This window comes from Podospora bellae-mahoneyi, chromosome 5 (genome assembly GCF_035222275.1).
Source record: "Podospora bellae-mahoneyi strain CBS 112042 chromosome 5, whole genome shotgun sequence".
Classification (NCBI taxonomy): Eukaryota; Fungi; Ascomycota; class Sordariomycetes; order Sordariales; family Podosporaceae; genus Podospora; species Podospora bellae-mahoneyi.
The window spans coordinates 3263901-3281594 of NC_085884.1; the positions used below are offsets into that span (position 1 = coordinate 3263901).

A 17694-nucleotide genomic window follows, 5' to 3' on the forward strand; every position below is an offset into this window, starting at 1 on the left:
GTCGGGATAGCAAATATCCATTGGGCCAGGCTGCTGCTGCTGCGAAGGCTATGCAAGAGGGTCACCGTTCAGCTGAAAAGACAGTGAAACTAACTCAAAGATGGAGACACCACACGTGACCTGTTTCGGGTGTTCCAATGAGAGATTTCGGGTTGCCCGTCGACATGAGCAACGGTCCGGCCCGATCACAAAGCACCACTTCCATCCCCATTACCACCGTCAAGATGAGGTTTGGGCAGAATTATCACCGGAATTTTGTTCCGGAATGGAGTGAGCACTATGTCGACTGCAACTTGCTCAAGAAACATGCCAAACTGGGCAACATCGCAGGTAAGTACCACAGCATGCCCCTTTAACAGCGTAGTATTAACAGTCCGCAGACATCTATGAGTACTTGGACAATGCCGTTCCTGCTCTAGAAGCCTTCTACCAACACGAAATCAACACCGACAGCTTCCAGCAAGAAGATTTGGATAAACTGCAGTGGTTTGGAAGAGTCAACGTGGACGCTATCGAAAGAATCATCACAAAGCTCAAGCGAAATGGTCACGCTGGCAGTCCAGATCCCAGCAGATTTGCCTTCTGGAAAAACTCACGGCAAATGAAATTTTACAATCAGCAAAATGGGAATGGGCTCCAGGATGGAATTCTCCCCAACAAGCCGAGAACAGCGAACCCTCTCCAGGTGGCGATCAGGTATCAAGATGACGAACGGGTTCTTGCTCTGGTACAAGACTCAAAAAACCTGCGCTATCTATCTGCCCGTGGGGAAAACGCCCTCCATGTTACCGCTCAGCTTGGTCGGCTCGATTACACAAATCTTCTTCTCAAAGCTTTGGCCAAAAGTGGTCTCGACCATGACATTCCCGACATATCAAGAGGTTGGACACCGCTCTTCTTTGCCGCCGTGGACGGCCACTTAGATATCGTACAACTACTGCTCGAAGCGGGGTCGAATCAGCACCAAAAGGATCATTTCGGGTGGACTGCCAAAGAGTACGCTGTTTTCAAAGGGCACCTCGCCGTGGCTGGTCTCTTTGAAACCACCGATACCGATGGGTTGACTGGTGGACCTGAACAGAGTCCAATTGGACCCTCCGTTTACGCTCCTGAGCACTGCAGAGAGGGTGAGCAGATCATTATTGCCACGCTGGGGAGTTCAAGGAAAGACAGGGTAGTGACGGAAGTTGATTTGAGCTACTGCTCCTCGGTATACGCCCCCGGAACAAACCAAGACGTTGCTTCTTTCTACCTAACTATATCAGCCGCGGGAAACAAGTCCCAACTCCGACGGAAAGTGCAGCTTCCCATCCTGGACGATCAAATCAACGACCCCTTTATCTTTACAATTTCTTCAGACGTCGCAGCACAGTTGATATTCCACGTTTACCGCGCCACCCCTGAGGGAAATGTCTTGCTTGGAAGCGGGACCGCTCTTCTAGAGGGGAATTCCCATCAATTTGGAACAGGACGACAGAGTCTCATCCGCGAGCAGACTGTTCCCATCTTGGACAAAGAGACGATGAGTGTGGCCGGAACAGTCACATTCACCTTCCTCATTGCCAAACCATATATCCATGATCTTCAGGGGCCACAAGGATTTTCTACACCAGAAGAATGGAAAACAGCGCTCACGCCAGTGTCTTCGCCACCTTTGCTCATTGGACATCGAGGCACCGGCCAAAACCTCATCGCCAACAAACACCTCCAAATAGGAGAAAACACCGTCGGCTCCTTCCTCTCAGCAGCCACTCTCGGCGCCTCCTTTGTCGAATTCGACGTCCAAGTCACCCGGGATCTGCAGGCAGTCTGCTTCCACGACTTTTCCCTCAGCGAGTCCGGCACCGATGTCCCCGTTCACGATCTCACGCTGGATCAGTTTTTACATGCGAGCAAAATCCAATCTCCGCACGGAAATCCCCTTTCCATGCTTGGGAAGCCTTGTTCCCATGATGAAGGCAACAATGCCAGACCACGATCTCGCTCACTGGGGGAACAGTTCGAGGCAGGGGCGATCCAGATCCGGGACAGGATGAAGCACACGGTTGATTTCAAGCTCAAAGGTTTCAAGCCAAACACCAGGGGGGAATTCATCCAGGATTCATTTGCTACTCTCAAGGACATCCTGACGCAACTGCCGGAGGAGATAGGGTTGGATATCGAGATCAAATACCCTCGTTTACACGAAGCGGTCGATGCTGGTGTGACTCCGGTGGCTATCGAGTTGAACACCTTTGTTGATGTTGCTCTTGATACGATACGGCAGCACAACAAGAAGGGTTCCAAGAGGAAGATCGTGCTTTCTTCGTTCACACCAGAGATATGCATTCTTCTGTCTCTGAAACAAAAGGCTTACCCGGTGTTTTTTATTACGAATGCTGGGAAGATTCCCATGACGGACATGGAGGTTAGAGCGGCTAGTGTTCAAGTGGCTGTGAGGTTTGCCAGACGGTGGAATTTGACTGGGATAGTCTTTGCGTGTGAGGCGTTGCTGTTGAGCCCGAGGTTGGTGGGGTATGTGAAGAAGAAGGGAGGGCTGGTGTGTGCTACCTATGGGGAGCTGAATAACCAAGCGGAGGTGGTGAGGGTGAGTAACCATCGAGTAATCATAGGGCTGAGCTAACAAACTTTACAGAAACAGGTAGCGGCGGGGGTGGATATCATTGTTGCGGACCGGGTCCGCTTGGTAGCTGATACCTTGGCGGTGCTGAATTAGGGAGGTTGATGGGGGTTAGGTGCAGGATGTTATCTGTTGGTGCTGGCAGCTTTGGGCTGCGGTGGAAGTGAAACATGTCACAAGTGCCTTGGATCTGCAGGATGCAGCATAAGTGACGTGCCCGGCTCCATCTCATTGGTTTTAGCTTAGGAAGCTGATGCCGAGTACCTCGCGGATGGTGGGAGATCGCCATATCAGATCTATCAGATAGGCAGTGCCAGCCCACGGATGGACGAGTGACCACCCTTATCTGCCGCGAGGTACTCTCTAGTTATAGGCTGGATGATTATGAGAAGCAGGTACAAAGCACGCGAAGTGACACTGCATTAGCGACAATGGCACGTGGCGGTTGTAAGGTGTGTGGTGGTGGTGGTTGAGAGTATAAAGATATCAAACTCCTCTCTTGGTTTGTTGTCGAACTACGGAAGGTTTTCACTGCCACACAACACACGACCCCAATCCTTTGTCTTACCCTGATCCATATTATTCATCCTCACATCAAACATCCCTAAATTGTCTACTTAGGTACTTGACTTACCTACCATATTCTTTCCTCTTCCCCCACCTGCTTAACGGCGTGCCTTGCCCCAGGCTTCCACACTTCGTTTGCCGTCATCATGACAGTGGAATTTCGTTCCTCGTATTCAAAACGTCAAACAATCATGATTGTTGTTCACCTCCTACTGGGCTGACATCAAGACATCAAAAGCATGGAAGGTCGTTTCCTTCATCGTCACCACCTCCAACCTCTCATTGATATCCACACCAATCCGACCAACCAGACAGCCCAAAACATGTCGATGATTGCTGTCAAGCCATCCTCCTTCCTATCCCAGCCAAGACCGGAGCAAGTGCCGCGACTCCAACCTTGATTATCTAGAGGATCATCATCACATGGCAGGCCCCCGCCCCCCCCTCGTCCCTGTCCGAACCGTTGAAGCGGGCGTCGATCATACAGATGGAGATGGAGATAAGTTGGCATGACCAGTGCTTGTTATCCCAGGATTCCCAGAACAGGCAAAGATGTCGCCATCAATGACTGACAGTGGGCAGCAATAGCTTGAAGCCAGTATGGATTCTCTGACACATCGTAACCACCTTGCTCCCCACTTCTTTCCCAATTGAGTCTGACACTAGGCGCGCAGAAGCAAGTCATTGGATTCGGTGATTCGGTAACGGCTTTTTGTCGTGCTGTTGTGTACTGGGTGATCCACCGCTATCCGATTCATTTGTTTGTCCTTTTTAGGAGATGTTTTGAGCCTTTAAACATATCGACATGTTTGGTGGTCAAAACCTTTCAAACAACAGTTAAGGTGTTTTTGCCAAGAGGCTTGGTATTTTCTAAATCGGACGGAGACTTGCGAGCCAACGGCGGGCGCCGCCGCCCCTTCTTAGCCGGCTCTTGCAGGTCAGCGCCGGCAGCTTTGTTTGCCTCAAACCCGTTCTTGGGGAAGAGACAGCGTCCCACGCTGTGATGGGGGGTGTTGAAGGCATGGCAGTGGGGTTGCCTCGGGTGTTTACCCCACTATCCGTTGCAGCTGAGGCTAGCGTTATCGGGGGGAGCTTGGACACCCTTTGGAAGAACGCCTCTGACGGTGTTATCAGACGCTAAAACTTAATCTCTGGCCAATCAACGGCCGGGAATTTACCTGTTTCATCGTGAACTTCACTCTCAACACCCACGCTCAACACTTCAACGGCATCCTCGTTCACCATTCCAATCACAATTGCTTTCGTGCTCGCCGGCTCCAATGTTCCCTCTACCCCGGTAATTCCGCTGTCAGTTTTCTAGTCTTGCGGCTGCTTTTCGTGGAGTTCCCGACTAGATACCGATCGATATCAAGGAGCACGTACTGAAGGACGCGTTTAGTGGCAGATATACCACGATTAACAGACCCCCACGCTGGGGTCATCAGCGGCTTGCGGTCTTGGTCCATAGGACCCCTATTATCCGTCCAGCCGTCGACGACACCGAGGTCAATCAGATATCGCTTCACCAGCTCGTTGGCCCAAGCTCCCTCGTGGTGGTGCGCCTCAGATGTCAAACCACATCATTAACCTCGCCGTCTCACGTGGCGGTTGTCCAAAATTGGACACGACTTGCATGACATTTCTCTCGAGCACACACGAATACGCCTGAACTTATCTAACCAACACCGAGGAGATATCCAGAAGCAGATCATCACAAGGCACTATTCCTTGTTGTCGCCGCCTGGCATAACGGACATGAGCGAAAAAAAAATGTGTCTTTGTTGTTCCTAATATCGGAATCGATAGAATACTAGTGCTCGATGGAGTTCCCGTGGGTGGAGGAGACGCTGGACAGGAGGGTCCCGCCCCAGCCCGGGGGTTATGCGGAGTTAACTCTTCTTGGAGATGGAGTCTTTGGTGTTGGACGAGCTGTGGTGGTTTCCGGCCCCGAGCGAGCGGTCCCTCGGTTCCCCCCGCCCGATTGAGAGCTGAAGTAGAGGGCAGAGAACCAGTAGCAGCATCAGAAGCAACACCAGCAGCAGCAACCAATGTGACACTTCCAGGAGATACAAGTCGCATGTGTAGACAGCGGGGATATGCACATCCTAGCCGCTTTGGACGCTGGAGGAGTTTGGAGACCTGCCGGGTCCCACACCTCCACTTCGCTGCCTCCAGGATCTTGTCCGCTTGTGGGACTCGTGCACCTCCACCGATAAGGCCTTGCAGCATTTGGCAGCCCACCCGGTGTACAGATCTGCCACCACGACAGACCACGCCCTTGAGCCGTTGCATACATTTAAAGTTCTGGGACCTGGCACGTTTTTCTGACAGTCCGGACCATCATTCTCGACATCCCAACTCCATCTTTAGCTACTCTCTTCTACCCCAGCATCTGCCGGGTCCTCCTTTCTCCATCTCAGACGTCGCCTGAACCTCAACTCCCCGGTGTCCACATCCGCCTTCAACGTCCACCATGGATGAGGATCAAGGTCCGTCCCAGATTGTCCCTGGGCAGACGCCCAAGAAGACTTTTGGCGATCGCCTCAATACCATCAGAAAGACCTTCACTACCAAGGAAGGTCTCATCGGCGACTATGACTACGCATTCCTTTTCCGGCCGAACCTCCCCTTCATGGCCAAATCCGACAAGGCTCCACCATTCTTCGGCCTCAACGACCGCATGCCTGTCGTCCTCGCCCTGATTCTCGGCTTCCAGCACGCCCTTGCCATGTTGGCTGGTATCATCACACCTCCAATCATCATGTCCGGCGCCGGCGGTGTCAACCTCACCACCGAGCAAACTCAGTACCTCGTCTCTACCGCCCTCATCGTCTCCGGTCTCCTCTCCGCTATCCAGATTACCCGTGTGCACATCAAGGGCACTCCCTACTACATTGGCACTGGTCTGATCTCTGTCGTCGGTATCTCGTTCGCCATTATTCCCGTTGCCACCGGTGCCTTCAACCAGATGTACGAGAATGGCTTTTGCCAAAAGGATGAGCTTGGTGCCAAGCTCCCTTGCCCCGATGCCTACGGCGCTGTTCTTGGCACAGCTGCCCTTTGCGCCCTCCTCGAAATCGCCCTGAGCTTCATGCCACCAAAGATCATGCTCCGTATCTTCCCCCCAATAGTCACCGGCCCTACCGTCATGCTCATCGGTATCCACCTCATCGAGTCCGGCTTCAAGAACTGGGCCGGTGGCTCTGGTCTCTGCGCTGAGAAGAACCCCGCCGAGTTCTTTGCCCGCTGCCCCGATATTTCTGCGCCGAACGCCCTGCCGTGGGGTTCGCCAGAGTACCTCGGTCTCGGCTTCAGCGTCTTCGTTACCATCATCCTCTGCGAGCGTTTCGGTTCTCCCATCATGAAGTCTACCTCTGTCATTATCGGTCTCTTGACTGGCTGCATCATTGCTGCTGCCACTGGCTACTTCAACCGTGCCGGTATCGACAATGCGCCTGTTGCCTCCTTCATCTGGGTCAAGACCTTCAAGCTTACGCTTTATGGACCGCTGGTGTTGCCGCTGATGGCAGTGTTCATCATCTGCGCTTGCGAGGCTATTGGTGATATCACCGCTACTTGCGATGTCTCCAGACTCGAGGTGGAGGGCAAGCTCTACGAGAGCAGAATCCAGGGTGGTGTCTTGGCTGATGGTATCAACGGTATGCTGGCTGCCCTCTGCACCATCACTCCTGTTACCACCTTTGCCCAGAACAATGGTGTTATTGCTTTGACTCGCTGCGCCAACAGAAGCGCCGGTTACTGCTGCTGGTAAGCTCCTTTCTTCCCTCGCTGATCTGACCCTCAACATGCTGACTCTCCTGCCATAGCTTCTTCCTTGTCATCATGGGTGTCTTCGCCAAGTTCGCCGCCTCCCTTGTTGCTATCCCATCTGCCGTCCTCGGTGGCATGACCACCTTCCTTTTCACCGCTGTCGCCGTTTCCGGTATGGCCATTATCACTAAGGGTGTGCCATTCAACCGCCGCAACAGATTCATCCTCACTGCTGGTCTTGCTCTCGGCTATGGTGCTACTCTTGTGCCGAACTACTTTGAGAATGTCTTCAGCTACAGCGGCGAGAACAAGGGCCTGCAGGGCTTCCTTGATGCCATCTCCCTCATCATGGAGACTGGCTTTGCTGTCACGGCCATGATCTGCATGATCTTGAACCTGACGCTCCCGATGGAGGTGGAGGATGTTACTGAGGCGGTTGCTGGGCAGAACCAGAGTGTGGTGACTGCGGCGAGGCCGACGAGTGCGGGGGATAGTGTTGAGGAGGAGAAGGGTATCAAGAGCGCCTGAGGGATGGACATTTGGATTTTAAACAAGCGAGTTTTTGTTTTTCTTTTTATTGGGTTGGAATGATAATCGTTTTTGGATACATGTATATGGGCCGGGTGGGATGGGAGGGCACAAGTGTTCAAAAAAGAGGGATGATTTGATGATGACTTGGCGAGCATGGAAGCAAGCATGCGAGAAGCAAAGAAAGGATACCCTGTTGTTATGTATTAGTGGTGGATCTGAAGTGAATGGAATGGATGAAGATCAAGGAATTGTGTTGTGTTTTGAGTGACCTGATGTGTGGTGTGCTGATGTCTGCAGTCGCCAGTTCCGCCGTCCGTTCTTTGACGAGTGGTGAGATGATCCCAAGGCATACTGCCTTTACGAGATACGCGAGGACTAGGAATAATAGATCATTACGTCTTCTAATGGATCGTGTCTGGTTTGATCCTTGCGTTGTCTGTCAAGTCTTAGGAGGGTACCGAGCGTTTTGCCCCCCCCTGAGATCCACTATCGACTGCAACTGTTGAAGTTAATCTTTCTTCAACTCCAGAGGCATGGACATCTGTTAAGAGGAAAGGCTTGGTATTGCTTGCCGGATGTCAACAGGCGCTGCAATGTTGAGGGTTATTTGGTAACAAATATCTGCTGGTGTGATGCGGGCCACACAACGCCACAGAACTTGAGCCTCACCTTTGGGGGAGGGGTGAGGCTGGTGTGCATGGCCAATCCGGAAGAACCCCTTGCACACACACCACCCCCTCTTTAGAGCCTTATCAGTTGGCTGCCATGGCTTCCCTTGTTCATTTAAATCTTCCGTCGACGACAACGCCCACGACAACATCTGGAGCCTGAGACTGCCCACCCGATGACATCTAATAAACGCTGACGGCCCTTGTGGGATAGCCTCGCTTTACTGGTTTCGCTCGCTTGCGACCGATGGAAAGACCGATGAAGGCTGGCCATTGCTATTATTTCCCGTTGTTGAAGGGTTTTCCCCACGCCAAGTTGCTCAGCTCAAGTGTGGTCATTGCATCATCAAGATGGCGCACCATATGGAACCCTTCGCTGCCTTTCGAGACTACGTCTCGTCAGTTTGGTTCACGGGTCTTGATGGCTCTGGAAACGAAGAAAGATATATACCTTATTATGCGCTTGATACATATTGGGAGACGGACCGAATCCGAGAAGTTCTTGATTCGAGCGCTGAGTGGTCGCAAGTTGTGAAGATCGAAAGCATACGCAAACGCTTCATTCGCACATTCTCCATCATTGTCTACTGTACCACAGACACTGGTTTTCGGGTCAACTACATTTCTCGTTTCAGTAACAGCAACATTGATGACCACAACCTTCCGCTGGAAAGTCCCGATCCAAGAATATTTTTGGTTGGGAAAGATGGCGCAACAGCTTGGGCAGCCTTTGATCAACACCAATTTCAGTTCAATCCAATCCCGCTACTCAACTCTTTTTTCTTCGCCCAGAATCTGGCGGAGAGATGTATACTTCCATGGGCAGCCCACGAGACAGTCTTGGCGCGTAAGATCAACACAGTGGTTCAGCTTTACACTGTACACGACGTTATCAAGAGGCGTGGGGGTAGAGCAAGACGCTAGCAACTGGTATAATCTCAGTAGTTTCAAGGTTCCCTGACACAGCTTTGCGTCTAGAAGATAGTTGCGGTTAAACGAATCAGGCTTCGAGATCGCGACTCTCAGGAGGAGTTCCAAAACGAGATATCAGCATATATGGCGTTAGAGAACTGCCAGGTGAGAGAACGCGCATCGGAATACTTTCTCGAGTGCTATGGCTCTTTCAGTCAAGATGGCTGGGGCTATATACTCCTAGAATATGCTGAGCAAGGAAGCTTGTCCAATTTCTTTTCCAAGTTTGACGTTGCGCACGAGGAACTTCCCTTGCAGGACCTGTGGGCGAGTATGATCAACCTTATTGATGGATTGGTGCTTCTTCATCACCTCGATGGAAACACGACCAGTGATGTTTTGAGGGGGGTTCATCAGGATCTCAGGCCATCCAATATCTTCGTTTTCAGAGCCCAGTCTGGGACTGACGACGAGCATGGATCGGGCAAATACGTCTTCAAGATCGGTGACTTTGGTCTTAGCAGCTTTGGACCTAGCAAGGCTGTCCATCTATACAACGAGGGTTCAACCATGTACAGAGCGCCGGAGTTGTCTGTGGCAAAGGATATATTGCAGTCGCCCGGTCTTGATTTATTGCCAAAGGCTGACGTTTGGTCGTTGGGGTGTATCTTCTTGGAGATGATGGTTTGGGCGATTGATGGTGAGCGAGGTCGGGATGAGTTTTGCTCCCAGCGTGTGGTTGACGGGAGTCCAAAAGCATCATTCTACGACGGCACAGGTAGGGTTACTGCTGCAGACAAAACCATGAGATTACTATTTCGAAGGAATAACTTCAACAACAGAGCCCATGCTGCGGCGTTCTTGTTTCGACGAATCCAGGTCTCGATGCTAACGTAGATCCTCTGGAAAGAAAGGATGCATCCGACCTCTCTGGAGAGTTCTCTGACCTTCACAAGAGGTTGACCCAACCCTCGTTTGGGGATATGGACCTTGAAATGCAATTACTAGAGACAGAAGCACACCACTCTACATCCAGCCCCAGAGAACCCCCGTTCAACTACGTAGCGGGAGCGATGTCAGTACAGAGTACAACAGAGCCCCAGACGACCAATATAAAACTGCGTTCGTCTATCTTGCATCCGGTTTCCTTTTCCACGGACGCAGTCGCGAGTTCTTCGAGGCTGGCAGCGAGCATATACAGATCAATACAAATCCGGTGAAACACAAGACGCGCAAGACTCAGAGTCAATCTCTCCTGAGCCAATGCCAAAGACACATGAGGGTTCAAGACGAAGAAGTTCAGCCAAGAGCCGGAGGCAAGAAGCTCGCGGCAAAAACTCCATGGGTTCTTTTCGGAGTTCAATCCCAGAATTTAACAACACAGGATCAATGAACAGTCACTGGGCGAGGCCACGACTAAAAAAGTCCAGCGATATCCCTCGAAGCGATGAACCGGCCTCAGCTGGCCAAGCATCGCCTCATAGCCTCAGCGGCAAAGCACCTTCGAATGCCCGGAAGTCAGTTAGATACCTCAGGGACAGGCTGCTCCTCAAAGATGTCAATGAAGCACCTCAGAGCGGGGAAACAGCGTCAGTTGACGAAAGGCCGTCTAATAGGCTTGCGGGGAAAGGATAAGACAAGAAATCCAGCGAGTCCTCTCGTGCTGGGGGGTCAAGTTCTTTCCCTGAAACGAGAGTGGAAGACATACTTGCTTATAATCAGCTGAAGAAGGCCAAGGCACTGGCGCCTGGCTTCAGATTGCCAGGCCGGGAGGAGGCCTTAGAGTACCTGACTGGCAGGGAACTGGTACGTATCCGCAGTCGAAGCTCCATCTCTAGGCCGACTAAGGTTTAACGATCACAGATCTTTGTTGCCGATGACTCTTCAACGATATTCAACTATAGAGAGGATGTTTTGAGGACAGTCGAGGCACTCTCTTATCTCGTCAAAGGTGCCGATCCAGACGGAGTCGAACTATACATGACGTCCAGGCCAAACAAACCTATTCACGCCCGCAGCGGTGTATCTAGTACGATTCTCAAGTCCCTGGAGCGTCACACGCAGAGTAGTGCAACCCAGAACACCAACCTTGAGGAGAATTTCGGTCTCATTCTTGACAAAACCACGCACTCTGAATCGGGAGTTGCCGCGAGCTTTCGTTCGCTTCTGGTTAGACCTCCAAAAGAGAGGCAACGGCCTGCCAGCATTTATGTTTTGACTGACGGTGTTTGGAATGGCAATGATGATGCCATGATTACACCAATTCACCAACTGATGGAGCGGGCGCAAATGCAGGAGGGGAACAGGCCCGATATCATGGTGCAGTTCATTTAATTTGGCCACGATGAGAGTGGGACTGAACGCTTGAAGCATCTTGATGAGGCTCTTGGGTACAGGTAAGCATTTGAGTACCCCTCTGGACTGAGCAATCTTTGATGCCTGCCCTTCCTCGCTCCTTGCGTGTGCTAATGCAGACTGCTCAGTTCTATAGACATTGTGGATAGGAATCGAGCTGATGGCAATGTTTAGGATATCCTGATTGGGGGCTTGAGCCGCGCCAAGTAAGAAAAGCAGCTTCAGGGGTCAAATAATCAGCATCGAACGCGAAACTCCTACCAGGTTTATGGAGAGCGTGATCGGCGTTTGCGTGAAGGTGTTACTCCCCCTGCACCGAGAGAACTCTTCTCCCTTGATTTGCAGATATCCGCTGGCTTTGAGGCCACTGTTTCCTTGAAGGATCCCGAAAGGACCGCGGAAAAGCGACAGATAGATGTGGAAAGCCAAAGATTTATGCTCTGGGAACATGGACTGGGCTCATACAGAGAGGGCCACGCGTGGCTCGACTACCGACTCCGGGATGCGGTGGCAGTAAAACGTCGCCTGACTGAGATCCTTATGGATTTAACAGTGCATGTTTCCAAGCTGTTGTCTGTTTTGAGCGGCAAACGTCCCGCCTTGGAAGATGGGGTTGGGGAGACTATCACAGATTGTGGCTCAGAACTTTCAACTCAGTCTCACAACTCAAGTACCAGTCGCGAGGATACAGGAAGTTCAGGGCTATTTCATGAAGTCGAGTTCCGGGAACGCAGCATTGCAGACGCAATCGATTCCTTGTACAGCTTGGCCCTGAAGATCCGCAACCCACGCAATCGACCACAGAGGCCGGCACAGCAACTGTACAAGCATGTCCCGCAAGACTTGCGCGAGGAGTACATCCATGAGAGGGAGAAAGCCGAGGCGATGACAGTATCTTACATACAACGATAAAGTTTAACCGAAGCTTGCCAACCCAGTTCCCCGGTCTCCAGCGGCCCTCAGAGCTTGCAAAACACAGGGATCGTCGACAAAATGTCTTTGGAGTGGTTAGCAGACGAGATGATCGAAAAGTAAACATTGACGTCAAACTTTCTAGTGAGGCGAATTGGATTCGGAAATGCTCGACGAAAGCAGCAGTTTATGTACTGGAGGGAGCATGCCGCGAGACTGGCCGGTCCAATTCCCACCACCCAACAACAAACCGTGGATGGCAAGGGGAAGCAGCCATTGAGGCAGGAACAAGGCTTCCAGCCACCTCTTCCAACCAAAGTGGTTTTGTCTGTTACGAACCAATCTTTGGCTACGAGTGCTACGAAGTTTGACGAAACGCTTCTTCCGCCAGACGACCAGTCTGTCACGTCTAACCAACACACCGTCACCGTCTCAACCGTAGTCACTCCTCAAGGTCACAAGCTCGAGTGGCCGCGCCCGCCAAAGCAAATAGAGGTAGAAAAACGCACAAAGATCTTCACCTGTCCATTTTGTCGCGTCATCTGTCCAGATCACTACTTGACTACAAAGGCGTGGCGGTAAGTCTTCTTTCCATTTATCTTCACCCGCCGGAGGGATGATAGTGGCATTGGATACCTCACATTATTGCGTACGCCCATACTGACACTATCAGGTCACATGTTATCCATGATCTGATGCCATATATGTGCACATGTAAAGAATGCTCGGACCCTAATCGTCTTTACGGGTCTCACCAAGAATGACTCGACCACGAGAATCAACACACTTACGTCTGGCATTGTTACCCACACGAGGCCGAATTCGGGGTGGAATCGGATTATTTGGCCCATCTTGAGCAGGAACAACCAGCCGCTAGACCGGAACTTTTCCTACCAGAATTTGTGGCCGAACAAGTTGGGCTTTCTCTCAGGCCGGGACGAGACTGCCCGCTGTGCCCAACAGCGTTTGCTACCGTTCCTGAAATGCAAAAGCATCTCAAGCACCGCCTTGAGCGCCTCCCACTTTTCAGTTTTCCATCTAGCGGCCTGGACGAAGGATCTGACGGGTCAACAGGCGGCTCCCTCCGAAGTGGCCGGGTTGTTCGAGGCCGCGGCAGGAAAGACTCTTTGGCGCAAGACTTTGATCAAAGTTCGACGAATTCAACGATATCAACCACGGTTGACTGGGATAATCCCCAACCTCTTCATGTCATTCAGAAATCAATATTGTCAAAAGATGACAGTTCCGGGCTGTATATTGAAGCATGGCTCAGCACATTCTCGGGTCCTACATTGGAGGTCAACAACGAACAGCTAATCATACCCCAATATACGGTGCGGCAGGAAATCGAAAATTATAGGCTATCATCGGAGGACTTGCATCGTTATTTGGAGCAGTTATTCGCAGATTTTAACGATATTGACATTTTTGTTGAGGTGAGTAACAGCATTGTGAGATAGATTTCTCTAGATCATGACCACATTCAAACAAAGATGTAGACCAACAGGAGTGATGTTTATCTAGCATATATTCCTAGATTTTTGACGGAGGAGGAATTGCATTTTATTTACAAAAATCTTCGAGCTCGTAGAAGAAGAAGGTAGAAGCTCGCTAAGTTATTGCTGAGTGTGGAAACGTTTTACGAATAAACGAAAGGGACCCGGTATATAAAAGCTGCTTAGATAGTTATACCTGTCTAGTTAAGTTTAATAATATAGAGTAATTAAAGTTCGAGAATACTTCTTAGGTCCGTGGTCTTAAACCGACGAAGCTTCTTAATAAAATATCTCGAGCTAGGAAGGGTAATTTTTTAGATTGTTTTGTCGTATATATTTTCCACTTATAGCTATTATTATATACATTTATATACGCTAGTTTTACTAGCCACTTCTTGTGAAGCACTGCCGGAGGATAAAGGGAAGTCGGCTTAATAAGCGTATCGAACCAAAGCTACTATAAATTACGCTTAGTATAGATAATAGGGCCGGCAGACTTTGTAAAAATCGGAGGACCGTAGCTTAATAAATCATAACTCTCATTTCGAGACCTAGTTCTCTATATATCGGCTAACCTAAATATCCTATTTTATAAAGGCCCTTAATATCGTTAAAGATACCCACCGTAGTAGATTAGTTAATATACTCTTAAAGTAAATATAGGTAATAAATGTATGTAAGAGTTAGTAGGCCTAAAATAAGGCTTAGACCCCGCTAGAGTATTAAATAGTTTTCGAGTAATTATAAATGTTTACTTCTACTAAAGTCCTATTGTATCATCTAATCTAATTACCGCCAGTAAACCAATATCCTATAACTTAATAATATACCTACAGTTCTGTTAAGGAGTAAGTTCGGTATATAGCCTAATCCCGCTCTTAGCCTAATTCCTTATATGTCACAATCGTTGATGGTGCTACGCAGGCTATCGATTTTGAATAAGGCTGCGTAGTCAGCCACTGAGCGCGTCTGGCGCAGGCTTGCGAGCCTTTCCTGCGCGCGCCTTGCCTCATCGTACTCCCCAAACATCTCCTTGAGCTTAGTCTCGAAGACGCGATAGCTCTCCAAGCATTCCACGGTAATTTTCTCTTGGTCTTCCGGCTCCTCCTCGTAGTAGTTGTCGAGGATAGGCTCGAACCACGCAAGAGCCCTATCCTTAAGTCTGGTAGCCGCGAAAATCACCTTTGACTCTTCGTTGGTAAACCGGTCTGGGTATTGACGAAAATAGGGTTTGAGCTGGAGTAAGAACCCTCTAAGCTCTGCCTTTCCTCCTCCATAGCGCTCTGGTGCCGGGAACTTAACAGTCGATCTAGGTGCAGTCGAAATAGCGACAATCTGTTCCCGGGTTTGCTGAGCCTCGTCCTCGAGTTCTTTGAGGCGCTTGATGACCTGTTTTGCAGTGGTGAGCGCAGGTCTGGTGCTGGTGGAAGGTCCTTCGCTGCCTGGGCTAGGCGGGACGCCTCCCATCTGAACGTTCTCAGGTCCGGCCATAGTGGTGAAAAGACGCCTTCAACTTATCCGTGACAGAGTTGAAGTGAGTATGCAACGTGTGACGAACACCTGTACAGAATCTCTGAAAGGGATACTCGGTTGAAGGCAACTTCTGACAATTGGTTCGGTGCAGCTAAACAGTGCACAACAAGATGTCTCAATGTAAACACAAGATACCGTGAATACAAGCTGTGATTGCATACTGCGGAACTATCTACGAGCTACCTAGTTATTCGTATATATAGACCCGTGGATCACCTGGATCACGTTCCCTAAAGGTAATCTGGATCATCTTTCCTTCCTATGGCTCACTATGCTCATCGTGATCCTGTCGCTCCGCTCACCGGGATCACCGTGAGCCTTTCGCTCCACTCCCGATTGGTCCGTAATGATTTGCTAGGACCGTCCGGAGCTCCGTGCGTTAGTTCTTCATCAACGATTGTGACATTATACTATACTAAACTACTAGTTTTTAATACCTTTAGCTTTATACTAATAAAGAATAAAGTACGCCTCTCCGCAGGAGTAACGAATACCCTAACTTAATATACCTAAAGACTACGCTATCTACCCGCTTAAGGTACGCCTAGCTTCGAGATAGCAGGAGTAGTACTTAGGTCCATTCCTCTTATTATATCTGCCCTCGATACTACCGGAGTGGAAAGAGTATAGTAAGTGCTTTGATCCAATGGAAAGGCTAACTTAATGTCCTAATCAATCGCCTCAAAGATCTTCACCTCGACTTCTATCTGGACACCTTGGAGCTTATGCGAATTGCCGACTTAGATAAGCTTATGCGAATTACCGGCCTAGAAGGGCTTTATGGTAGTATCGATCTGGATGAGATGTAACGCATCACCATCTTATCAAGTGCTCAGGCATCGAATAAAATAAGAGCCGCGCTAGGTAGTCTGTATGGTCCGATGCTTGGAGATTTTCGCTCGTTATGAAGTCTGCCTCAAGAAGATAGTTGCAAACATCAGCAACATTGGCCGTTTACCCGGTGTACGTTCGGTCTTTTAAGGTTTTGGTCCACTATTTATTCCCTTGCCATCCATCATTACTGACCTGAAAATGCACCAGGATCTCTCCACTTTAAAGCCCTCCCGTCAAGCGATGAGAATGGCACGGAAGCTGACCCAAGTGCGAAGCACTGCTGTGTGTCTGTTCTCTGCTTTGTGCAAAGGCTGTACCTGCAAATGTGTCAAAAGACACAGCGCAATGGCAAGGCTCGAAAACCGACTTGGGGTATCCATTGAGGCCATGGACCACCGATCAAGCAAGCCCAGGGAGAAGGAGTTTCGTTTCAGCCTGGTGCTACCAATTGACGAAGCCATATTGCAACAGGCATCAGTCAGTGCATTTGAGGATCACAGCCCCAACAGCCGTCAACTCCAACAGGTAAGACAACCGCTTCACCCAGAGTCAAACAATAGGCCAGGTTCAGTGAGCACGAACCTGACTGTGAAACTATCAGCCTAATACCAGCTACCGTCCACGAGGTCCCTCCTGCAAATACCTACCCAATGATCACACTCAGCCCGCCCGTCCCCTCAACATTGCCCGGTCGGGCGAATGTACGATCCGAGGTTACAAATCTTTGTCACGCGCCGAGAGAGGCTTAAAAGGGCGGCCATCTGCTCAGGCTTGACCTCACCATGAACATGCTAGCCATACCAACCGACTCTCCCACCACCAAAGTCACCCTCACCGACAAGCTCTCGGCGCCTGTCACGCTCGAGACATTTCTCGCCGAAAACTCTCCCAGCCGAGGGACAAGACTTGTCCCTAAACAGCAAATCGTCCTTGCCTTGGACATCGCCTCCTCCATCCTCAGTTCCATCAGACCCGATGGCTTAGCTCCCCGTGGAGCAGCAAGACAATCCCGCTCGTCAGCCTGACTGACAGCACAACTCGACCATCCATCGTGGCTTTCATCGAGGAGTACCTCCACAGCGACCCCCCAGGGTCCGAGACAAACCCACACGCTGCCCTCCTGGAGCTTTCGATCCCCATGTTGGAAATCTGGCGCAGCCAACTGTTTGAAGTGTGGGCTGCGAGCCGAAGGACAGAGATAGGAACGCTGGATCACAGGCGTATTGTCGTCAGCAAATAGTTGCAATCAACTACGGCTAGGCTTCCAGTGCATTACCTCGAGGCCATCGAGTGGTGCTTGGACATCTGTGTGGGGAGGCTACGGCGCTGGGATGAGGATGAGTTTCGGATGTATTATTGTGAGAAGATTATCCAGCCTTTGTTGGAGAGCTCCAAAGCTTGGGTGCGGTAGCCCAAAAATAGAAAGTGTGAGGGCAAGATGCACATTATAAAAGTTGGTTGTGCCTTGACATGTTGGGTCTTTTTTTTTTTTTTT

General features: G+C 50.3%; 3 protein-coding genes across 3 annotated transcripts; 2 read left to right on the plus strand and 1 right to left on the minus strand.

The window, feature by feature from the left end:
* Positions 1 to 164: 164 nt before the first annotated feature.
* On the plus strand, positions 165 to 2716 carry GDE1_2 (Glycerophosphocholine phosphodiesterase; the record flags this gene model as incomplete). The annotated part of the gene is made up of 3 exons (XM_062880030.1): positions 165 to 330; positions 381 to 2587; positions 2636 to 2716. 3 exons carry the CDS (start codon positions 165 to 167, stop codon positions 2714 to 2716), a joined length of 2454 nt encoding a protein of 817 aa, XP_062731348.1.
* Positions 2717 to 5660: 2944 nt separating this feature from the next.
* On the plus strand, positions 5661 to 7747 carry QC761_508180 (uncharacterized protein; the record flags this gene model as incomplete). Its single annotated transcript, XM_062880031.1, has 2 exons — positions 5661 to 6955; positions 7015 to 7747. The coding sequence occupies 2 exons, from the start codon at positions 5661 to 5663 to the stop codon at positions 7484 to 7486; spliced, it is 1767 nt and encodes a 588-aa protein (XP_062731349.1). The 3' UTR covers positions 7487 to 7747.
* A 6976-nt stretch (positions 7748 to 14723) lies between these two features.
* Positions 14724 to 15323, minus strand: QC761_0083900 (uncharacterized protein; the record flags this gene model as incomplete). The annotated part of the gene is made up of 2 exons (XM_062872886.1): positions 14724 to 14864; positions 14988 to 15323. The coding sequence occupies 2 exons, from the start codon at positions 15321 to 15323 to the stop codon at positions 14724 to 14726; spliced, it is 477 nt and encodes a 158-aa protein (XP_062731350.1).
* Between the last annotated feature and the right edge of the window lie 2371 nt (positions 15324 to 17694).